Source organism: Pelodiscus sinensis, chromosome 4 (genome assembly GCF_049634645.1).
Source record: "Pelodiscus sinensis isolate JC-2024 chromosome 4, ASM4963464v1, whole genome shotgun sequence".
Classification (NCBI taxonomy): Eukaryota; Metazoa; Chordata; order Testudines; family Trionychidae; genus Pelodiscus; species Pelodiscus sinensis.
In genome coordinates this window covers 97,910,548-97,935,780 of record NC_134714.1, presented here as the reverse complement: position 1 = coordinate 97,935,780, position 25,233 = coordinate 97,910,548, and the positions used below count along the sequence as shown (strand labels likewise).

The 25,233-nt window shown below is 45.1% G+C and overlaps 1 protein-coding gene across 8 annotated transcripts in view; it reads right to left on the bottom strand.

Annotated features, from left to right (window-relative positions):
* LOC112546777 (uncharacterized) overlaps positions 1–25,233 on the bottom strand; it is a 55,710-nt gene that overhangs the window by 23,611 nt on the left and 6,866 nt on the right. For 2 of the 8 annotated variants that reach the window (XR_012903586.1, XR_012903585.1), the window contains one exon: positions 1,791–10,478. Coding sequence is in view for 2 of the 8 variants with exons in the window: in XM_075927806.1 (XP_075783921.1) it covers positions 1,791–1,928; positions 10,363–10,478 (254 nt within the window). In the remaining 6 variants the exon portion in view is untranslated. Of the gene's footprint in view, positions 1–1,790; positions 22,367–25,233 lie in introns of those variants that run through there. The other 6 variants (XR_012903587.1, XR_012903583.1, XR_012903584.1 and 3 more) reach the window with 6 other exon arrangements.

Sequence of the window (25,233 nt, the reverse complement as noted above, 5' to 3'; positions counted from 1 at the left end):
TGGGAATTGAATTTGTGGATGAACTGTGATTCCAGTCCTTCCCTATGTATCTGGCTTGTGGAGCTGGCCTGTGACAAGACAGCCACCTGCAGGTCTGTTAAACTGTGGCTAGGCAAGCAGAAATGTTCACCAACAGGCTTCTATGTGTTCCCTTTACGTATATCCAATTTGTGTCCATTGATTCTTTCCCGCAGAGACCGTCCAGTTTGTCCAATATATATATATAGTAGTGGGGCACTGCTGGTATTTGATGGCATAGATCAAATTACTATGGAGCTCCCCACTCCCCCGCCATTCCCACAAGAAGGCGGCGTCCAGGGATAGGACAGATGCTTCTGCTGGGCTGATGGAGTGATTGGGCTGCCCCAGGCTCATTTGTACGGGGCCAGGCTTGGTTCTCCTCGCAGGGTTTCCTGGTGCCCTAGGACTGCTCTGCAGGCACAGGTGTCCTACCTCACCGCACTCTGAAAAGGCGTTTCCGGCGGGAGACAGAGCCCCGCCCTCAGCTGCGCGGCCTCCCCGTGCTCCTTGGGAGCTGCGACCTGCCCCGGGGAGAGCCGCGCGGCTGCCCTGCTTCGTCCCCTCCCGCCATGCTCCCCTATCGGCTCCGCCCTGCACAGGCCGGCGCTTAACCCCGCCCCCACACGCCGCCGGCCCCTTAGCGTCACTCCGGCAACCGCCACGTGGATTGGCGGCTGCCGGGGTTCAAACTGAACCGCGCGGCAACTCCGCTGTCCGGGGAGGGGTGCGCGCGGGCGCCGCGTGACCTCTCGGGGCTCGGGAGGGAGGGGCTGCAGAGCCTCGTGGGGGCTCAGGTGGCGGGACGCAGGACCTGTGCTGCGTCACTGGTGGCCCAGGGGGAGGGGCCACATGGGAGCCATCTGGCCTTGCCCCTCGTTGGCGGGGGCGGAGGCTGTAGCCGTGTGGTCTCCCCACTCGCGGCCGGAGGGAGAGGGCCGGGCGCCGCACCCCCTTCCTCCTCCCTGCCGGAGGGGGGAAAGCCGGGGAGGGCCAGGCTGACACGCCTCGACCTGGCCCTCCCCAGCGGCAGGGGGCAGAGCGGGGGCTGCCTGCCCCTGGAGTGGGGGGCTGGTGAGCTAGCGACGCGGGAGCACCGCCCGCTCGTATACTGCGTCTTAATTCCTTCTATCAAAACCCTTTATCGACTGCAAAGTGTGCAACATCTATTACAAGATATGCTCTTACTAAGATTGCACTAGGTCTTGGGATCCCAAGTCACAGCCCAAAACCCCATGGTGTGGCAGGACACAAGCAATGAACAAAAAGATGGTCCTGTCCCTAAGAACTTAGGAACAATCTGGTGGAAGACTCATTCAGTGTTTGAAGCTGAGAAAAAAAAATCTGGTACATAAAAGCTGTTCTTTTGCCCAAAGTGAAAGTTAGGGTTAGACACTTGTTCAATGTTTTGTGATAAATACCTTTAGACACAAAATTACTGGGGGAGAGGGGGAAAATACACCCATTCTGAGAAACATGCATTTGTGACTGTGGAGTGAGAAGTTGGTGGCAGCATGTTTTCCTTTAGTCTGTTTCACAGCTATACAAATGTTTCATTGTCCCAGACTTTGACTTAAAATCAGATCACCTTAAGCAGGAGAGGGATTGAGGCCTAGAGAAGTGACTTCCCCACAGTCACACAACTAATCAGTGGTATAGCTGGAATTGGAACCCAATTTCCCTGAACCCCATGCATTCACTTCAGCCCTGTCTGGAAAGAGGTCTGAGAGATTAAGTGTATCACTGTTTTATTGCCAGAAGTTTCAACTCACCCATGAGTGCTCCAAACCCCATTTGTCTCCTATGCCTGCTCAGAGTCAAAAGCCTCAACTGTCCTGTGTCCAACTGAGGAAACTCCAGGCCTCCCTCCACCGGCATCTTCTTCAGTGGACCTATGTGTTCAGTGCATTCTGTACCACAATGAAAATTGCGGGGCAAAATAAAATTGTTTTTAATACTAGAAAAACCACGACAGTTTCTCTTCATTTTCAAATTAAATAAAAAGCATAAACCTTTTAAAAAAAAAAAAGCCTAACATTTTTCACAGAATTTCAAGTGAGCCCAAATTTGGAAATTAGATCCAACTTGCGGCAGACTACAATAGGTCTTCATAACGCTGAGTGCTTGTACAGCAATTGTCATTTTGAAAGCACTTAAGTCTCACAATTCATGATTGTACAGATGGGGAAACTGAGGCAGAGAACATAAGCGACTTGTCTGAGACTGCACAGGGACTTAAGGCCAGAGCCTTAAACTTATATCAAGGATATTTAGGCACTTAAATACCTCTGAGGATCTGGGCCCCTTATGTAAGGGCTACAATTAAAGATTGGAAGTTTCTGGCTCCAAATGTTGTTCTAGATTACACCTCCCTAGGGAAGGAAGGAAACTTTATTATTGTAGAATCTTCAGAATTAAAACTTAGCAAAAATTCTGCATGTCCTAAATGATCTCACAGTTAAAGAAAACACAGGCCTTTTTAATTTTAAAACCTTGTGGTAGCTAATAGGGAAAGCTTCCAAATTCATGGACTATCTAACTGCATGCCTTCCCTTTCTTTTTAATTGGATGCAATACTAAAGCCTGATGAATTAGAAAATAATTGTTAGTGAGGTGGGCATCTGTACCTTTCCTGCCAAGACAGGAGATTATTTGATTTATATAGATATACTTGAATTCTGTGACTTTGTTGGATCTGTTTCTGTTTGGAAAGTATGGGAAGTTAAGACATTTTTTCTAAGACCATGATATGAACACTAATTGTTCATTGTCTGTAGAATTTGACTAATCCTTTTAGAGCCCTTGACTATAGAGGAGAAAATCAAAGGAAGGAAAAGGATGCTATATTGGCCTGAGACAGAAGAAAATAGTGGTGGCCCTCTCACCTGTGCAAACCCTAGAAGAATATTGGTGCTAGTTCTGAAGGGCTATTCTAGTCAGAAGAACCAACATGCTGAGGAAGAGCAAAACTCTCATTCAGGGAGCCTCAACCCAGCAAGCACCTACAGATCCTCAGTTTTCCTTTATTTCTACACACTCCGATCCTGAATTTTTAACCCTTCTTGTTTATTGCAACACTAATGGGAGTAGCTCAGAAATAAAAGGTTCTGCAGCCCATTCTTGTCACAGAGCCAGTTCTCTTTAGGTCCCCACCTCCTGTCCCTTTCCTCCCCCTAAAGCCTGTATCTTCACTTGTCACTGTTATTGCTAGCTATTTGTATCACTCCTCTGCTGTACACAGCTGGAGCACAGCTGCAGCTTCTCCCCAAGGCCACCACATGTAGATGTCTCTGCATATCGGTGAGCTGGCTGCTCTTCACAGCTGCTCTCCCACCTCCTCTTAGCTGCTGCTCTCCGACCCTTTCACTTTGCTGCCTTTCCCAAATACTGCAACCAGTGTCACTTCACCCTGCACTTAATCTGGCTTTCAGATAATATAGCTGCATACTCAAACCCTGCCCATTCTCTTCTCTCACAAAAGCACCATAATGATTTCAAGTTCTTCCAGTCAAGGAAGACTGGACCCAGAATCCATCAGTTCGATTCTGTTAGCAGGCCGGTCTCTGAAGTGCAGTTGTAAATGCTTCTTCCCGCAGGTGATAAACTTGTTGTCTGCTCAGTAATCTCAACCTCTCCCAATCTAGGAAGTAAAGGATATTGTTTGGAGGAGCTGAACTGCTTCATTTAAACAAAAATAGATAGAACACAATAGGACTTAGAAGGGTTTTTACCATTTCCTAAAGGCATTATTAGGGTTAGGAACTAACAATTCTAAGTAAAACAGCAAACATTGACCTTTTAAACACTGAAATCAAATAATGTCCTTATCTACTGCTTTTGTCCTCCGTGGAAAGTTTTGTGGCTATTGGCTCTCCACTTTTCTGGGAACATAACTGAAGTTGTTTAATTATATGAATTTCTTTTTATTGAGAGTCAACATGTACAGCTCTCAGGAATGAAGCTTGTACATACACAGCCGCAATGAAATTGAGTGAATTTCACAAATATTACTACATGGAAAGAATTCCATGAGTGTGATGGTACTGAATTTTTAATATCTTAGTACTATGAAGTATGACAGGCCATTGGTAATCTGTGTACAAAAACCAAAAAAATTAACTTTTATGATCTAATTTTAGGCTGGTCAGGGAAATGATACGTAGCTCACAAATATGTCAGTCTGGAGTGGTTTCTGTCAACTGGGCCTTTATTCTACCCTTTTCATGTGTGTGTCACAGGACAGCTTTTTATTGGGGCTCTTTGTAGGAAATTAGAGAGAATCATTTTACATCCTGCTCTGAAAAAAAATGGCATCAAACAACTACTTCAAAGTTCACACACAAGATTTTCTAAGAACAAGTAAATGCCTACACAGTTAAATCAATCCCCGCTAATTCAGCATTTAGTAAACTCTGTCCTAGTCACACATTCTACTATTCCCAGGGAGAGTAAAGAATTGGTTTATAGGAGACAATGGTGCAGATGAAAAGAAACAGAAAATAAAACCCTTTGGAAGGATGCAAATGTAGCTCTGAAGATGTAAAAATTTACTGGAGAGTAATATTTATTGAACTTTCTTCTTAGCTGAGTGTGGAGAGCACACATACTTTTCTCCTTCAATTCAGAGTTTGAGGATGGGTCAAAGCTGAAATTTTATCCAAACCACTTCCTTGTACACACTTCATGAGGCTGGAAACCAGACCTGAGACATCAACAAACAAGGTGGTGACCACCCCCTCTAAATCCAGACTTCTTCTCCACTAAGGACTGAAAAGTTGAAGTTTATCCAAACTGAGCATCCCTGATAACTCTGCCCACTTTTCTTAGACACACATGCTGATGGTAACCTGACCTTCCATGTGCCTCCCCATTCCACCACCTTACTTAAGAATTGATACACAGTATACTAGGTCAAAATGGGGGAAACTCATGCTAATATGGGAAATTTGTACTTGACAGGTAAATTTTAAAGCCAGAAGGTAATGTGCCCTCCTATGTCACACAGCAACTGTTTTCACCAAAAGTTACTCCTGCATTAATCCTATAATTTCTGTTATTTTAGCGTTACTCATAGAGTGGTTTTCCTCAGTCCTTTTGAGGACAATGCATGCAGTTGGTATAACATAGAAGTGTTATTTGCCAGGATGACCGTCTCAGCTGAGGGAGGGGAGAGGATGTAAGAAGGATCTAAATGAACTCTCTGACAGCTAGGTGGGGAGGGGGAGAGCTCGTTCAGACCCTGCTTACATTAGGAAGACATCAAATCTTGATGTTGAAGGCTGCAATTGATAGAGACTTCATCACACCTCTAAATAAATCAATGTAATGGCTAACTACCCTCACTGTTAAAAATGTATTTGGTCTGAATGTGTCCGCCTTCAGCTTCTAGTCATTATATCTTGTAATACCTTTATTTAATAAATGTAAAACCCCTTTACAATAAGGGTGGGCAAGATATGGTCCACACACTAGATTCAGCCTACCAAGCCATTTGATCCATCCTGCAATGGCCCTGCTGCACCCCCTCCCCCAGGCAAATCGAGACCTGGGGGTGGGGCAGTGAGCAAAAAGTCATTCAATATTCAGAGCAGCTGGCGGCTGACAGCTCCCTACTCCCACTAGGGGGTGCACAGCGCCTAGAGCAGGGGTTCCCAACCTTTTTCGGTCCCCATATCCCCTTGGCTTTTAGTAAACTTTCCCGTACCCCCTATTCAACATGAAAGGAAATAAATTCTAGACTCTAGAATCCACAACTTTTTTCACTAACACTACTACTTTTGGAATATTTCAATTAGGATAATCTAATTATTTACCAAATATTCCCCATGTACCCCCACGTACCCCCTTGACAAGCTTCTCGTACCCCCTGGGGGTACGCATACCCCAGGTTGGGACCCCCTGGCCTAGAGGAAGCTGCCAGCTGTTTTGAACAGCAAATGACTTCATGCCCACCTCCGCTACTAAGTCCCGATTGGCCTTAGGGCAGGGAAGCATGTGAAGTCTCCTCCCCCTACCAGGGACATGCAGCACCTAAAGGGAACCGCCCTTCTGCCCGAGGCCCCACCTCTTCCGCATGAGGCCTTACCCTTTGCGGGGAAAGGGCTTTATGTAGCCCATGACCACTATTAACATTCATGAAGTGGCACCGCTGCAAAAATTATTGCTCACCCCGCTGTACAATCAGAAATCTTTACATATATATTATAGTTGAGTCACCTCAACCTTTCTTTTTGGATGAACTAAAGTTTCCTTAATCTCTTGTTGTAATGCAGACTTTCCAGGACTTGAATCATCCATTATTCCTGAAATGTGGAGTCCAGAAGTGGGCTCAGAATTCCAGTGATGCTCTAATTAACTCAGTATAAAAAAATAATGTCACCTCCCTATGTCTATGCACCAGTCCCTTGCTTATATACAGTGGCAGGTCTCTGGTGGTGCCCCTTGGGTCCTATACTTCCTAGCAGATTTTTAAGACATCTCAGAGGCTCATGGTGACCCTCCCACAGCCTTTTGTTTCTCTTGGAGATGAGGGTTCCCTGTTTAATGAGCCATTTTCATCATAGACCAGTCACTAGGTTGGAAGGGAAAACCCTTCCAAGGTCCAAAAAATCCCCTTTTCCCTGGTAGCAGCCCACCAAATGTGGGGAGGGTTGGGGGACCCCAGTCTCACCTGGGTTCTAGCCCAGGGCCCTAGGTAGCAGCCACTAGTGGGGCTCTTGCCCTCATTCCCATGGAATAGCAGCCTCTCTCTGGGTCACCTCTCCAACCACTCCCACAGTACCTTCTTTCTGGCATCCAAGGGCAAGAAAACCTTTCCTGCTTGCCCTTGCCCTTGACCTTGCCACCGCCACCTCCTCCTCCCTCCTCCTTTCTGAAGGGAAACCTTTTATAATGGATCAGCAGGCCCTACCTGGCTGCAGGTGACCCATTAACCTGCTGCTGCAGGCTGGCTCTTGATGAGTCCTAAGTGCCCGCCTGTCTTAATTGGTGGGCAGCAGTCTCTGGCAGCCTATTCAGGGAACAAGAACCTGCTCACCTAGCTGCCCCTATACCTGCCCTCCATCAAACTACTGCAGCCTGCTGCCTTTGGTCTGCCACAACACCCAAAGCTCTTAGTGCTTTTGTGACAGTTTGAAGCACCTATACAGGCAGTCCCCAGGTTACACAGATCCGACTTACATCGGATCCCTACTTACAAACGGGGTGAGGCAACCCCACACTAGCTGCTTCCCCCCAGCAGACCAGGGAGACACGAAGCTAGCGCCCCTCCCAGCAGACCAGGGAGACTCGGAGCGGATTTTCTCAGCAGATACCTCAGCTTGAGAATAAAGGACTGAGGGAAGTGAGGTGTGGGAGAATAAAACTGAGCTCTGGAGAAATGTTTGGCTAGAGTTTCCCCTACAATATGTACCAGTTCCGACTTACATACAAATTCAACTTAAGAACAAACCTACAGTCCCTATCTTGTACGTAACCCAGGGACTGCCTGTATATCTTTTTTTTTTTTTAAACTAATGGTTTTTATTTCCATGCAGATTTAACAAGCAAAGCATATTGTAGCCAATCCCACTAATCTTCTTTTGTGCTAGTCCTATGGGGTTTCTTCCCCCTTGAACTGAGTTTGATGCCATGCCATGCATATTCCAGACATCCCATATTTACTTTTTCTGCAAGAGCTCTGCACAGGTCTGGTAGGCAGACTCATGGAGGTGGAGACAAAGTAGCCAGACAAAGATCAAAATATCACAGTTATGTGGGATTCTATTATGTTAATACTGTGTACTCCTCTCTTTGAGGATGCTTTCCTACTAAGGCAATTTCAAAAGAAGTGTGTTTTTCAAGGAAAGTAGTAGAACCAGATCTTCCTGATTTGTGTCTTTTTTTCATAGGAAAGTCTCTAGCTATTTCATATCAAATGTCAGGAAGACTCCAGTCTTCATACTTCTGATGTATAGACATTTACTATTGCTTGCTTAGAAGAAGCCGTATGACTTTTCATAAATAAACATAGTTTAATTGGTCAACCAACCATGTTAAGGACAGCTTCCCATGGAAATATTTTACATCTTTCCAAGGTAGGTAGTGACGAAATTTGTCATTTCATTACAGTTGCCATAGGCAAATTCAATCCAGCCTCTTGTTGCATTGATAAAAGTATTTTTAGAAGGTCTTGAAATTAGTCAAGATATAGCTTACCTTCACCTAGTGCTCAGTATTCAAATTTTAAGCCACTTTAAATAATTACAAAATCAAAACTTATACAGAAATTACCAAAATATGCCCTTATGTTGTGGATATTAAGACATTTCAATGAGCCTGTGTGTGTGTGTGTTGGGGGTGTTTTATGGGTAATAATATCTCCAAAATGCCTGAATCTCTTCTTTCTTACAGTAGTATATAGGAATGTCAAAAATAGAACCACTGAAACCACTAAGCCTAAGGACAGCATTTAATATATAAAAGGTATTGTTCCCATTTGGTCAATGAATTTGTAGTGTGCCTGATACAATGAAATTCTGATCCTTACTTGGGAGATTTTGCAATACACATATTTAATAATGAAACTCTGCCCTCTTTGTGTGCATACATATAACCTTTGAAATTAATAGGAATTGCATACACAAGGGAAAGCTAGATCCTTAAATCTGGATACTTCATTGATGATGTCCAGTGTTTGCTTCACAGTGAACGTCTTCTTTTTCTGATCCCTTGTATCATTACAACAAAAACACTGAAATCTACCCAGCTTCTAAAGGTGATTTTATGATGTTGGTATTTTCGGACACAACGTAAAGTATTTTTTTGACCAGTGGGGTCATTACTACTCTACTACTGAAAACACATGAGTAAAAATTAAGTTCTGCAGTTGATGAACATCAGACTTACTTGCTTCGGTGTATAACAAGAAGAGTGATGCAGATTGCAAAATCAATGCAGCTAACATGAATTGAACCATAACACTCATAAAAGGTTTTGTGTGGAACTCTATAGTTCCATGGTCTCTCGTGCCAGATTTTAAAAGTTTTTAAAAACAACAAGACTTCGATTTTTATAAGCCAATTTCACATTTTCTTCAAAAAACTGACAACAAAGCAACATTACTAAGAATAATAATCAATAATAATATATCCAGAATGTTACCTATTTTATTGTCTTCTTTTTATGTCACTTTCATATTGAAAACATCATTTTATACAGTAAACTATATGCTTTACAAGATCAGGACCCACAGTTGTATTTTCTAATTTTTAAAAAGAACAGAAATACATGTTCATTAAAGGGAATTATGAATGTGTTAAAATATGGCAGAGTGAGGAAATGTGTACATTGGTGGGATGGGGATATAGTATTCATTATTACTGTATTGCTGATTCAAATCCAACTGAGGTGGTAGTATCATCTGATGGCTATTATGCTGTTTTTGTAAACCGAAAGTGTATCTACACTGCAGGGCTTAACGTCAATTGCATATCTTATTTCGAAATAGCTTATTTCGAAATTGGGAGTGTCTACACAGCACTTAGTTTGAAATAGAGCACTCTTCCTCTGACTTCCCTTATTCATTATTGTAGGACGCCCCGTGGACGGAAAGGGGGGGCCCCCCCTTTCTAACCGCCTCGCCTCCAGCGCGTCCCTCTTGTCCCCAATAGAACCACAATTGTGACTCGTCCTTCCCGCTGCTCAAAGCACCGGCCACGCAATGGCCTATCTCGCCGACGAAGGGGGGGGGAAGGGGGTCCGGGCCCGCCCTCGCTCTGGACCCCGACCCAGGGCCCTAGAGTCAGGACACTTGTCCTCACTCACAACGGGGGGGGTCTGTGAACCCTAAACGCCCCTGCTCACGGGTTCTGCGGCCCCGCCCTGGGCCGCTTCTCTCCCCCCGGCCAGCGTCCTCCCCCTAGTCCTGGCCCCCTGGGTTGAACCGCACCCAGGGCCGCCAGTACCCGCTCTGCTCCGTCTCCTCCGGAGCTGCTCCGTCCTTCCTCCGACTCCCCCCCCCCCCCCCCCCCGCGGACTCAGTGTCCATCTTTAAATCTCCCGCTGGGCGCAGGAAGATGACGTCTCGCCCCCCGTCATCATTCAGCGCCCCGCCCCCGAGGCGCGCCGCTGACGTCACCCTGGGCGCAGTCCCGAGTGGGTGCCTGTCCTCCCCGGCGCCCTGGTGTCCGGGCCCTGATGGCATCCCTCCTAGCTCGGGACGCCCCCGTGCTGCAGCCGCTCCCGGGAGTGGCGGGGCTACCCCGCCACAAACCTTCCCCCTCAAGTCTGGGTCTCTCTCACCGTCTTGGTTATTCGGGACAAGCAGTCCGCATTCCCATTCGCGATTCCTGCCCGATGTGTCACCTGAAATTGGTAGGGTTGTAGGCTGAGATACCATCTCAATATCCGAGGATTTGTCTCTTTCATATTCTGCATCCACTGGAGGGGAGCGTGGTCCGTCACCACGGTAAATTTCCCCCCTAAAAGAAAATATCGTAATGAGTCAATTGCCCATTTTAGTGCCAGGGCCTCCTTCTCTATCGTCGCGTACCCCTTCTCCCGGGGAAAAAGTTTGCGGCTCAGATATAAGACAGGGTGCCCATCACCCCCCTCCTCCTGTGTCAATACGGCCCCTAGTCCGGCCTCTGACGCATCGGTCTGTAAGATAAAAGGTTTGTCAAAGTCTGGCTGCGCCAGCACCGGCTCGCATACCAACCGCTTTTTCAGCTCCTGGAAGGCTGCCTCACAGGCTGGCGTCCACTTTACCTTTTCGGGTTGTCCTTTCCGGGTGAGGTCTGTGAGGGGGGCTGCTAACGATGCAAAATTAGCTATGAACCTCCTGTAGTACCCTGCCAAGCCGAGGAATTGTCTTACCTTCCTTTTTGTGGTGGGGGTGGGGTATTCTCGGACGGCCTGTACTTTATCTACCATGGGTCTAAGTTTCCCTCTCCCCACCGTATACCCCAAGTATGAAATTTCTGTTTTCCCAAATTGGCATTTTTTTGGGTTGGCCGTTAGGCCTGCCTGTCTTAGGGCTTCCAGTATCTCCGTCAGATGTTCTAGGTGCTTTTCCCAGGATTCGCTGAATATTATGATATCGTCAATGTATGCGGCCGCATAGTCCTGATGGTCTCTCAAAATACGGTTCATGAGTCTCTGAAATGTAGCTGCGGCCCCGTGCAGTCCGAACTGCATATTCCTAAACTGGTACAACCCAAAGGGAGTGGCGAATGCCATCGTTGCTTGTGCTTCGGCTGACAACGGGATTTGCCAGTAGCCCTTTGTCAGGTCGAGGGTTGACAGATAGGTGGCTCTTCCGAGGTGGCCCAGCAATTCGTCTATTCGTGGCATGGGATATGCGTCGAAGCGGGAGATGGCGTTCACCTTTCTAAAGTCTATGCAGAACCTTGTCGACCCATCGGGCTTGGGTACCAGGACAATAGGGCTCCGCCATTCACTATGAGACTCTTGTATCACTCCCCACCCCAACATAGCTTGGAGCTCCTCCTTTACGGTGCCTCACAGCTTCCGGGGAAGCGGGCGCATGTTATCCCGCACCACTTTGCCGGGTTCCGTCTCAATCTCGTGTTGCACCAGGATGGTCTGCCCGGGTCGACTCGTCAACACCTCCCTAAACCCTTCCAGCAGGCGATGTAACTGGTCCTGCTGTGGGCGGGAGAGTTCCTCACCGACTTTTATCCCGTCTACCTTGACCTCGGACTCCCCCCATGGGCCAAACTCGATGTCTGTTGGCCAGGGGTCGACTTAGAGGGCCTCCCGGGGGTTCCATTTCTTTAGTAGGTTCACATGATAGATTTGCGTTTCCCCCCTGTTCCTATTCACCCGTACCTCGTAGTCTACGGGCCCCACCTTCCTTAATACCCGGAAGGGGCCTTGCCAGTGGGCTAGCAGTTTAGAGTCCCCGCTGGGCAGTAACAGGAGGACTTGGTCACCTGGCTCGAATTCCCGCACCTGGGCCTTCCTATCATAACTCTCCTTCTGCCTGTCCTGTGCTCTTCCCAGGTTCCCCTGCGCCCACCCCGCCAACTCGTGCAGGGTTTTCTTCAGCTTACTCACGTATTGGGCAGTCCCTAGAGCGGTAGAGGTGGTGTCTTCCCACCCTTCTCGTACCAGGTTTAGGATGCCTCGGGGCCGCCGTCCGTATAGTAACTCAAACGGGGAGTATCCTAGGGATGCCTGGGGAACTTCCCGCACCACAAACATCAAGGCTGGGAGTAGCTTGTCCCACTCGCGAGGGTCGTCCTGTGCAAACTTCCGCAACATCCCCTTTAGGGTGCGATTAAAACGTTCCACTAATCCGTCCGTCTGAGGGTGGTACACTGATGTCCGAATCTTTCTGATCTGCAACACCTTGCACAGATCCGTCATTACTTTAGACGTTAGGTTCGTCCCTTGATCTGTTAATAATTCTTTGGGTAACCCGACCCATGAGAATAGTTTCACCAGTGCCTCCGCTATTATCAGAGCCGTGGCTTTCTTCAAGGGGATCGCCTCGGGCCAGCGCGTGGCATAGTCCACAATAACTAGGATGTAGCTATGCCCCCGCCCGGATTTATCCAGGGGCCCTACCAGGTCCAGCGCGACCCGTTCAAATGGGGTCCCGACCACAGGAAGGGGGACCAACGGGGCCGGGGGTGCCCGACTGGTGGACGTCTTCTGGCACTGTGGACAAGAGGTGCAGAAGTTTTTAATCACTTGGTACACCCCTGGCCAGTAAAACCGCTGTAACACCCTCTGCTGAGTCTTTTCCGTCCCTAAATGCCCAGACCACGGATGTTCGTGGGCTAGTTCCAGGACCTTCCAGCGGTATGGCCGCGGGACTAGGAGCTGCCACCATTCCTCCCCAAGAAGGTCTCCCTGGGCCACCTGGTACAGGCGGTCCCCCTTTACCTCGAACCGGGGTCCTCCGGAGTGGCTTGATGGTCCTCCTTGTGGGGTCCCTCCGTCATCCTAATCTGGGCCCAGGCGGTCTGCAGGGTGGGGTCTTCCCGCTGCTGTGTAAGGAAAACTGCCTCTTCCACTTCTAGGCGTGTGAATGCCGGGGTTCCTTCGGCTCTCGGTGGGGGGCCCGGCTCTTCCCGTTCCTCTTCCCCCTGGGCTACCAGCGTCCCCTGTTCGGAATCCCTGTCCCTCCCAGTGGGTTTTACCTTACCCCACTGGCTTAAGAGTCTCCTTAACCCTGGCCAGTCCCGCCCCACCAGAAGTGGGTATGCCAACTTGGGGCCCACCGCCAATACGCATTCCTCTTCTAGCTCTCCATCCCTGATCCGCACCCTCGTCGTGGGGTAGTGGTGGACGTCCCCATGGACGCACCATAGAGCTACGGTGGGGCCCTTCGCTTGCCTCGGGTATATCACGTCCCTCCTGACAATGGTCTGCCCACACCCCGAGTCTAATATAGCCTCCACGGGGTTCCCATTGACCCATAATTTTCTTGTTACCTGTGCGGTGTTTGCTGTCCCCCTGGCGGAGCCGCCGCCTCCTCTCTGGCCGAAGGTGCAATCCATCATCATGCAATCCCGTTTGAACTGTCCCTCCTGTCCACATTGGTAGCAAACCACCTTGGGTGACTCCTCCTGTGGGGAGATCCCTGGTCCGGTATTGGTTGCTCGGTCCACCCTGGCTTCGGTTGGGGGCCGGCTCCACCGGGGTGCCAACCTCCTCTCTGGGAGGGGTCCTAAGAGCCCTCTCCGCCCCTCGCCACTACGTAGGGGCACGGCGAGTTTCGGTGTGGTCGGCTCACTCTTTCTGGCCTCCCGCTGTTGGCCGCCGGAGGGCTTTCCTTCCACCCATTCTGCGGCTAGGAAGTGCTCCATCAGGGTCACGGCCTCGTCCAGGGTCTCCGGTAGGTGACGGCGTACCCACAGCTGCCCTTCAGTGGGGAGGATACGAATATATTGCTCCAGAATGACTATGTCGGCTACCAGGGTCCCCGTCTTGTTCTCGGGTTCAAGCCACCGCATGCCTGCTTCCTTCACCCGCTGCGCCACGGCCCGTGGTCGCTCTTGTGGGTCGTACCGGGCTTCGCGGAACCTCTGCCGGTGTGTCTCTGGGGTGACCCCTAGCTGGTCGAGGACCGCCTCTTTCACCTTATAATAACATAACGCGTCCCGTGCCGACATCCCTCGGTAGGCCAGCTGGGCGGGTCCTGACAAATATGGTGCGAGGAGGGTCGCCCAATGTTCCTGGGGTCATCTGGCTTCGGTGGCCGCCCGCTCAAAGGTAACCAAAAAGGCCTCCGGGTCATCGTCCGGTCCCAGCTTGGTCAGGCGTATGGGCAGCTGTGCCCCACTCTCATCGCCCGTTCCCGGCGTCCCGGTCACGACCCCGGCGGGTGCGCCCCGTGACTCCCTCGCCGCCTGGTCTTGCCGCCTTTGGATCTGGGTCAAGAGCTGCTGCAAGGCCTGCATCTGCTGCTGCTGCTGCACCTTCTGGGTCTCCGTCCACCATTCTATAATCCGATTGGGTTCCATCTTCCTTGTGAACCAAGGCTGCATTAACGATTCCTGCCTTCCCTCTAGACCCCTATTTCGGGGTCTCCTCTACCCGCATTCTCCACCACGTGTAGGACGCCCCGTGGACGGAAAGGGGGGGCCCCCCCCTTTCTAACCACCTCGCCTCCGGCGCATCCCTCTTGTCCCCAATAGAACCACAATTGTGACTCGTCCTTCCCGCTGCTCAAAGCACCGGCCACGCAATGGCCTATCTCGCCGACAAAGGAGGGGGAAAGGGGGTCCGGGCCCGCCCTCGCTCTGGACCCCGACCCAAGGCCCTAGAGTCAGGACACTTGTCCTCACTCACAACGGGGGGGGGTCTGTGAACCCTAAACGCCCCTGCTCACGGGTTCTGCGGCCCCGCCCTGGGCCGCTTCTCTCCCCCCGGCCAGCGTCCTCCCCCTAGTCCTGGCCCCCTGGGTTGAACCGCACCCAGGGCCGCCAGTACCCGCTCTGCTCCGTCTCCTCCGGAGCTGCTCCGTCCTTCCTCCGACTCCCCCCCCTGCGGACTCAGCGTCCATCTTTAAATCTCCCGCCGGGCGCAGGAAGATGACGTCTCGCCCCCCGTCATCATTTAGCGCCCCGCCCCCGAGGCGCGCCGCTGACGTCACCCGAGGCGCGGTCCCGAGCGGGTGCCTGTCCTCCCCGGCGCCCTGGCGTCTGGGCCCTGATGGCGTCCCTCCTAGCTCGGGACGCCCCCGTGCTGCGGCCGCTCCCGGGAGTGGCGGGGCTACCCCGCCACAATTATACAATGAGGGTTACAGGAGTTGAAGTCTTCCATCTTGAATATATTTTGACAGTATTTCAATAACTCATGTTATGTAAGTATGGACTAAGTTATTTTGGAATAGCGCTAGTTATTTCAAAATAGTGTTGTAGTTTAGACATACTCTGAGTTGGTAGTGTAATCCAAGGTCACATAAATGTTTTAACTTAACACTAATGGTCAGCCTTGGCATGTTATAAAGAATGAACCCACTTTTCTCCCTAAGGCCAATGCCTCCAAGTCAAAGGTTGGGCAAAATGGCAACGCAGCTTATATCGCTGCTACCCACACTGCAACAGTGAGCTCTGAATACAAATTAAATTATTTGGCCTGCAAAGATGCTAATTCAGTACCATTCAAAGACCCCACCTTTGTTTATGTGTGGCAAAGTGGTGTTTTAGGTTCAAAACCAGAGGGGCTTTAGTAAAGAAACAAGTAGTGACTTTATTTTCACTGTTACAAATATCTGAAATAATTTTAGATTTATTCTCAGAAATATTACAAAGGAGAGACTGTGCTAAGTGACCATGGAAAAGGTGTCTTGGAGAAATAATTTCCACGAATCTCATAGGTCTTTGAGTTTGTGGCACATACAGAATGCCTCTACACTGGGAAAACTTGTAAGCATTTTTTACCTCTGGCTCAGCTTTGCTTGGGCTATCAGTGGTGGCAGCCATAGAGAGAGAACATACAGCTAATTTTACTACTGTATCATCTAACCCTATTCAGGAGTAATTTAAAAACACCTGTGTTCTGTTTATACTGCAGCCTCCATCATTTCTACCAGTGATGTGAAACCAGTGGTCCCATTATTCCTACTATAGACAAGGCCGCGTTGGCTGGCACCACATGGCTTTTGCTAGTCAGAGAAGCATATTTGACTGACAGCAGAGAATGTGTCCATGGGCAGCTATTAAAAATTTTGTCCACTGCTCAGGAACACATTTGTGTTTTTTAGCACCTATCACTCTAGCCTCCAATGGAAGTGTACAGACTGTGAAATTTCATAAAAAGAAAACACATCCGATGTGTTTTTAAAATCAGTTTCTGTAGTTAGTATTATAAAGAGAATTTCAACGATAAAGTCCTTTAAACAAAAAGTTTTTTTTATTGGGCATAACTATCCCTCCCCCTCCCACAGTGAATATATCTTCTGTTACAGCATCGACATGAGTCTATATTACTGAACCTCTCAACACCTAGGGTACGTCAAGACTGCACTCTAAAATTGAACTAAAATATGCAATTTGTGCTATGCAAATTGTGTATCTTATTTCGATTTTATTTTGAAATAGGCTACACCGCCCCAAATTTTGAAATAAAGTACTATTTTGAGACATCCTTTTGTGGTTTTGGCTTCATGTTTCGAAACTTTGTGTTTAGTTGGTTTTGGTTTTATTTGTCTTTTTTTAGTCCACCTCCAATCTCTTCCATACTATTAATAACCTTTATATACTTTCTGAGGCAATCATATGGGAGATGAAGCTGAAAACAACCTTCCTGATCTGAACTGCCCTCTATGTGAATATTGGAGAAGTTTAAATTAGGATCCAAATCCAACCTTTGGAATTGGACCCAGGTCTGTTACAACCAGAAACAAAGATACAGTGAGAGAGGAAATAAAAATGTAACTCTACCTAAATTCCCTTTAGACAAGAGAACAATCAACATTTTTCTTATGCATTTTTGTTGTCAAGGAAGAGACTCCTATTGAGGAAAAATAATCCTGTACCTTTCCAGTTTTACTGAAGGCAATCTATTTCCAAGATCCAAACTATCAGTCATTTTGGTTGGACAAATGTTTTAAACTGAGATCCATGTTCATTGTTACTGCTGTTTAATAATCCGAGGGTCATTTGAAGGGCTTTTGTTTGAGAGACCTTTCAAGCAAAGCCAAGACAGCAGTTTTCTTGGTTGTAGACAAAAATACATTAAAACAACCAAGGGAGCTATTACTTTTCCATGTAATTATTTTTAATGTCTCACTGGACATGCATGAAATGCCTTTTGGTTCCTGAGGGAGAGTTACTTTTTTTTGTTTTGTTTCCACATTTTTTAGTGTGGCTTTTGTTAAATTTCTGTTGTTTTTCCACTGTGCAACTCTCACCTCAAAAGACCTTATAAACACAAGCAGAGTCTTTTGGAACATACTTCCAGTGTAGCTTACATGGTACATGGAGTTTTGTAACTGGTCATAAGGCCCTAACACTTGCATTCTTTAGGTCCACTTGAAATAAGAGTATTAAAAGGGAAATACAAAATGCTGCAGTCTCATGTACTTCCTCTAAAAGAGAAGGATGGGCCAAAAAGAATCTGTGATTTTAAGCGACAAAACATGTTTTTCTCTTCTATAAAGAAAGCAAACTATGGGCAAAAGTAGATAAATCAAAGCAGAAAAAGAGTGTGTATCTTTTAAGAAAAGACAATTCTGTAAGATTCAAATTTAACATAATATTCCTAAATGGACAGTCAGGGCTGATTCAGAACATGGATGATGTGGTACTGCTGCTGTATGGAGACCCAGAACTGGGGGTTTGAAGTAGAGGTGCATGCCGTTTCCTCAACCTGAAAACCAACTATGATTCTCATTCCATTTGGAAAGATGAATTTGGGGAACCTGTCCATTCTGGCTCACACAGTGACAAGGGTACCATGTCATCTTATCAGATGTCCAAAGGGTGGTGAATGTTTATCAATCCCAAATAGACTATGCTCTTGTACCTATCAGACTCAGACCTACAACATGAGGCACAACTGCTGGGGCCAGCCCTATCGCTAGAGATTGTAGAGGTGTATTTGAGGTTAGTTTGTTTTACTGTGTATGTGCGCCTACCTCACCTCTGAACGTTTTGTATTTTGCATTGAAGTATATTTCATGAACATTTGTTGTGTTTTCTTTTCCTGGAACAGTTCTGTTCTTTTGGAATTCCAGTGACATTTCCTATCCTGTCTCTTACAAATGAAAGATCCAGTCTCTGACCTGTCTTGCTCAGTGACATGATATAGATATGATTGCCTAGATTTGTTTCAGTTCTGTCCTCTTTCCAAAACATCATCTTCAGAATCTGTCCGCGATGTCAAATTTCACAAGAGGGATGCATGTCTTGGAGAAAAATAGTTGTGCTTACTAAAATATATGGTGTGCTTTCTGCGCAAGCATATTTTCCAATTGGATTTGGACTCAACTTTAGGTACATGGTTCTGTCAAGTCTTGAAGGACCAAAATAATATTTTCAGTATCTGCCATTTAACTAATTAAGTTATGTATATTTGAAGTCTGTAGGTTTCTGAGCTTATAAAATTGTAAGTTTTGTAAGTGAGATTTAATTGTGTAATAAGGTCTAGTTTGTAGAATGCTCTTATTTCATTCACGAAAATGCATCACACAATTCCTATATTAAAAGCAGTTTCCACTGATTTTCATTAGACACTGTTTTGCTTGGATCATCATTTTAAGTGTCACTATGTCACACTTAAGCATAAGACTGGTTGACAGAAATTCCTGAACTCAAACTTCCCAACTCAAACATTTTTCCTTTTGTGGGACTTGGGCAAATAACTTGTATTTGCCTAGGACTCCTTATTTACAAAATTGGAATAATATGTCTTATAGCTGTTAGATAATGTTTGTAAAGTATTCTGAGCATAACAATCACTATAAATAATATGCATTTTGTGGTGTTAATTTATAACAAGTACAATGGAACTAATATTGTTAGGACATTGTTTGGCAAAAGTACTATCCAGAAATCCACTAAAAAAGTATCTAGTGATCCTACCCAAAGCTTATTATGCTGATACAACAATCTTGCATTCATTTAGACTCCTGCTTAGTTAAGCAAGATGATTATAAAATCCAGACTGAAAAATCTTTCATTTCGGGATATCCAAAAGTCATTATACCCAGAATATTTAGTTTGGTTCTGAGCTTTTCCTCACCAGAAAATGTTGGTGGATGGAGTTCGTAGGAGAAAGAGAGGGATTATTATTAGGAAAGATTAAAAGAACTAAATATATATATCTTGGGAAAGGAATGGTTGTGGTGGAGGAACAAATCAGCCTGTGAATATGTGAAACATCTAAGCATGAAAGATGAACTATCTAAGTTCTTACAAGAGGGTATGATGAAAAATAGCTTAAATGACCAGCAAAGAAAAAGAATGAGGAAAAGCTTCCAGACAATGAGATCTGTTAAGATTATGAAACAGTCTTCCAAGAGAAGCCCTGTGATTTGGGAAATGTAATTAATTACTCTTTTAGAATGGATGATATTCTGAATGGACGATACTTCTCCGTTAATATTGTGTTGCTGCTGACAGATACAAGCTTGCTCTTCTAGGCTTACATTTTCAAATGTGCATGTGCAGATTACAAGAGCGTGTTCCTGTGTTACTGAAATCAATGGGAGCTCTGTCATTGACTTTAATGGACTCGGGATCAGACCAGGCATATAAATCAGGATGTTTCATGTGCATCTGGCAAGCTAGACTCAATTGTACATGTATGTATAATTATTTTATTTGCATGCTTATTTGAATGTGCAAATTAGGTGCACAATTTCACTTGCATTTTTGTACGTGCAGCTTTGAAACTTTGGACCCTAATCTTTACCAGATTTGTATGGAAATTGCTCATAGAGAATGTTGCAGTAAGTGTCAAGAATACTGAAGAAGTGTTTGTAGGCATTATGAATCACTGAAGGCAATAACTGTATAAAGGTCAAAAAGAGGATGTCTTTACAAATTACTATGTTTGGTCTAGGGGGAAAAATTCCTGGAGATAGAAAATGGTCTGACAGCCAGGTATTTCAATATATCTTTTCTGAGTATACTTTTTATATAAAATATGCTGCTTGTTTGTAATGCAAGCACATACAACAAATAATATGCAGCAGATAATCAAAACAAATAGAATTAATGGCCCATAATTGCGCATAAAGAAGGCAAAGAATTATGCTGCTTAGAGTGAGGCAATGAGATAAATAACTACTAAGAAATCTTTTTGAAACTGTACAGAATCCAACATCTGCTCTGTTCCCAAGAGCAAACAGTATGGAAATGTGGATCCTCTGAATGTGGAAACAAGTTACTAAAAATGTGAGTTAATCCATTAATAAATCAAAATATCAATTTCTTAAAGATACTTTTCTTGCATTATCTTCATATTTGAATTTAATATCTATTATCTCATGAGGGCATGATTAAATCTATATCTATAGACATACAACTTGGACTTTCTGAGATATATCTAATTTCTACTAAAGGGGAAAAAATAAATCACTTAGATCTGGAACAGTGATCACAATGGAAGTTTCTTTTACAAAGAATTTATGGAGTCTTGGAAGTCAGTAATACATTTTGAATAAATGCACTATTGACCAGTATCAGATTTCCATTGGCTTTATCTTGTTTTTTCTATGCAATTGCTCATAAACTTTTTTATATCTTGATTAGCATGATAGTGCTACTTGCAAATCTATTCATAGAACTATTAATCAATTGTGTTGTAATCTAAAGAAAGGAGTTGCACTTATTTGGTTGTTCCTTTCATTGTTTCTCTAGAAAGCATAAATTACAAACTGACAGGGTCTCTTTGTCCCTTGCTTTTTCTGTTTCTTTTCCACCAGTGTTTAATATTTTGAAGAGAGATTAGTTAAGGCATCACCAAGGTAGTCTTACTTCTGATCTGCAAGTCATTGAACTCTACTAGCTTACAGATTAGAGATAAATTTGGCCCTTAGACTCTCCCTCCTCCCCCTTAACTTCATTTTCAATTCTCCTCAGCCTCAAAGTGTATCTAAACAACAAAAAAGTGGGTGCTACTGAGCCCAGTTCATTTGCAAGTGTAAACAAGGAAAACATGGGTGCTGCAATACTGCTGTAGTGGGGCCATATAAATACCAGAATAGACAGGTAGTAGGACAGACTGCATGGAGCACTATTTCAGAACCCATCGTTAAGACCTGCTCAGAACACTGACAGTTAAAGACTTGTGAACAGGTGGGAGTGAGGAGCTGGAGTTACGGGGAATTACAATGAGCTGTCCACCTTCTCAGCAAATTAATTGAATGGTATATACAACAGTGCACTCTTGAAGGAAGAGTTGGATTAAATGGAGGAGGATAAGGAAGGAAGCAAATTTTAGGTGGGATTTTTTGGAATGGGGAATGACACAGAATAAAGGGCTGGGACATGTCTCTTTTTATTACTAATTTCTGCCAGCGATTTATTTTTCAAGAACCAGACATAAATGATTATGGTATTGGCCCTCACTACATGTGCTTCATTTCCACATACTTGATCCACCAAGAACACTTACTCTGTTTATACAGAGCAGAGTGTGTGTGTGTTTGTGTGTGTAGGGAAGATTTATATGCATTTGCTTGCATAGAAACATTGCATGAAGTAGTCTAAGCAGCAGACAGAGCATTTGAATTCTAAACATGATCAGCCTTGATTGAATAAAAGGATATATTCCCTTGACTTCTGTCATAAAATGATTGTGTCCCTGGGGCCTGAAGGCATGGAGTCCTTTACCCAGGCTGTAAAGAAGCAGTGAAGACTGTTTCTGGCTGGTCATGTAGTATGCCCTGGCACTTTCTACACTCTTGCCTTGTCAGAATGCATGTGTTGGCCACTAGATGCAAATCCACTAGGGACCAAACAAATCACATACAGCTTTGACATCTTGCATGCGTTAGCAGCATGAGCTCCCACCCTGCAGTGGGATTCTAGTGATTCTTCCACATTTTAAGTCTCCCACAGCCTTTATTTAGGCCATAGCACTGGGCCATGATTTTTGTTGTGGATCTTTTGCATCAGCAAGAATATCAAACCATGCCACTAACCACTGCTGTCCCCACCAAGTTTAATTACTGTATATTTGGGTATGTCTACACTACCCCCTAGTTCGAACGAGGGAGGCTAATGTAGGCATTCGAAGTTGCAAATGAAGCCCGGGATTTAAATATCCTGGGCTTCATTTGCACCTTCCCGGGCGCTGCCATTTTTAAATCCCCCTTAGTCCGAACTCCGTGCCCGCGGCTACACGCGGCACGGAGTAGGTAGTTAGAATTAGGATCTCTAATTCGAACTACCGTTACTCCTTGTGGAATGAAGTGTACCGGTTGTTGAATTAGAGATCCTAATTCGAACTACCTACTCCATGCCGTGTGTAGCCGCGGGCACGGAGTTCGGACTAAGGAGGATTTAAAAATGGCAGTGCCCGAGAAGATGCAAATGAAGCCCGGGATATTTAAATCCCGGGCTTCATTTGCAACTTAGAATGCCTACATTAGCCTCCCTAGTTCGAACTAGGGGGCTAGTGTGGACATACCCTTTGAGATAGGACAAGATACTTCTATCCCTCATTTTTAAACAGAATGATGGAACAGTGCAATCCTTAATGTTTGTATATATTACCTATTCCAAAAAATGTTCATAGTGCTGCTTGTCAGACACAGACATATCAGATAAGAAATGCCATAGTAAAGAGTTTTGATCCCCTACAAAAATACAACAGTATGCATGCATATAGCACTTTTTTTCCCAACACCCTTGTGAAACAGGTAACTATCACTAGTTCCATTGGGTATATGAGTAAATAGAGGCACTAGAACTAAAACTCTTTGTTCTATTCATGGTCCCTCTTTTAACTATTGAACCCACTGATGCAGCTTTCATATTCTCTGGTTCTGGTGTCAATGTTTTGTAGTGGGACAAATAGACTGATTCTCCCCCTCCTCCCCCAACAAATGGAACCAAGATCCCAGTTAAACAAGGTATTAAGCATGTGACTTTAATGGGACTATTAGTGCTTAAAGTTAGGTAGTTGCTTAAGTGCATTGCTGAGGCCAAAGGATGCAGCCACTCACTTGACATCACTTTCTCTGTACCCATGGTTTAGAAGTAGATTTCAGAGCAGCAGACCAGATTCTCTGATGGAATAAATTGACAGAACTCCAATGGAGTTGCACCGGTTCACACCAGTTGAGAATCTGGCCTGTCATGTATCTTTGCACTAAATTATAGTACAAAGGAGTGCTCAAGACTAAACTAGAAATTAGGACATTGTTAAAATAAATTCTCAGAAATAAACAAGAAGTCATATGTAATAGGAAAACATGCTTGCACTTAATCCATTGGAGAAATGCGTATAGAAAAATTCACCCCTAAGGCAACACTGTCTCCTTATTTTACTAAGCTTAGTGAGACATTGGGTTATCTTCTGTGTCAGTGCCAGTCACAAACAGGCTTCACTTACTCATCAAAGTTTTCATAAGTATTCTGAGCTCTGTTTTAGTGACTTGGCATAATGTGCTTATTTTAGCTGGACCTTTCCCACCTCTTTTGAATGTGTAAATCCTTCCATTGCATTCCAGATGTGTATCTGGATTCACAGACAAAATGCCAGATGGCTCAGAGTTCTCATAAATTTTATGGGGGGACAGGGGCAACTTGCTACTTTTTCATCTCCATTATTATATTTAAAAGTGGATCTGTTTAAAGCTGTTTTATATCAAACTATAGATCAGATTAATTCCTTGGCTCCCAATTAGTATATTTAAGAGTAGTCATTTCTGATTCATTCAGTGACTTTAAGATGATCCTTTCTCTATGTAATAGATTATTTACTAATTTCAAATATCAGTAAGACTCAAATGTAACATGTTACCTGAAGGAAAAGAAAATAAACATGTACTAAAATGTCAAATACCAATACAATTTCAGTGTAATTGTTTTAGCTGTTCTAAGTATATTTCCCTGTACATTTGAGACTTTTAAAATGTCATATATTCCATATCTGAAAGATGTTACTGATACCTAGCTCTATATGAACTTTTATTCACCAGAATCTTGGCTAAGGCTTGCTGCACAAGGATATTTTATGACCTTATACAGCTCCATGATTTACATGCAGTTTTGTCTTAGCAGACTGCTAATAAATTTTAACAGAACCCCTGTACTACCTAGTACTTCATTTTAGTCCATTTCCATCCAGGAGGGAGGCAAGGTGAGACTAAATAATAGAGAAGAGTTACTACAGAAAATGAAATGGCAGCCACCCACTTATTTATGACACTATTAAAGGCACAGACACTAATTGTTTTTCCTACCAAGAATCTAAGCACAGAGGTAGGTCATTACTGTAGCTTTTATCAGGTGCCTCACCAAAGTAAACAGAAAAAAAACTTAGAAAACAACGAATAGTCCTGCAGTGCACTATTTGTTGTTTTTTAAGGTTTTTTTTTTTCAGTTACAGACTAACAGGACTACCTCTTCCAAACTTTCAAAGTAAAAGAACACTTAAGAACCTATTTAGTGGCTAAATCATCTGTCAGTGGTGATACAATTAAAGCCAGTAAACAAGAAAATAAGGAGGGGGGAATGTAAGACATGGAAATAAACACAGACTGTGTGAAAGTATGTGTATGAATATGAAGTATTATCAAACACTGAGAAACGCTTTTTTTTTCAAACGCAGGAGCCTTGAACACTGTGTTTCCTACAGGTGCAGAGTCAGTCATTTTTTTCCCTTCTCCACAAAGTTGAATCTGGGGTCAGAAGTTCTAATTGTAACCTCAGACTGGAATTCCAGATGGCGTGTTCGGGACTAGCCGCAAGTCTCAGTTCATCAATTTCATGTGCTCGAGTATCTGCTCTGGCTGTGGCCCTGACTCCAGCCCCAATGTGGCATTAATGCAGAACAAATTGAGACATATCCTCTGCATAATTAGTTCCAGAGTTTCAAAGATTTACGGTAAAATAATAGAGTAAACTCCCCAGATCTGTCTTGTTTGGGCGTCCACGGAACATGGGAACACTTTGCTGAGGCATATTTACTGTAGCGCTGCCCAGCAATGACACTGTAGTCAGTGAGGGAAGAAACAGAGCTGCAGCAAACTGGTCAGTTGTTGATAGCGGTGAACGCCACCTTCCCTACACTCCAGAGCTG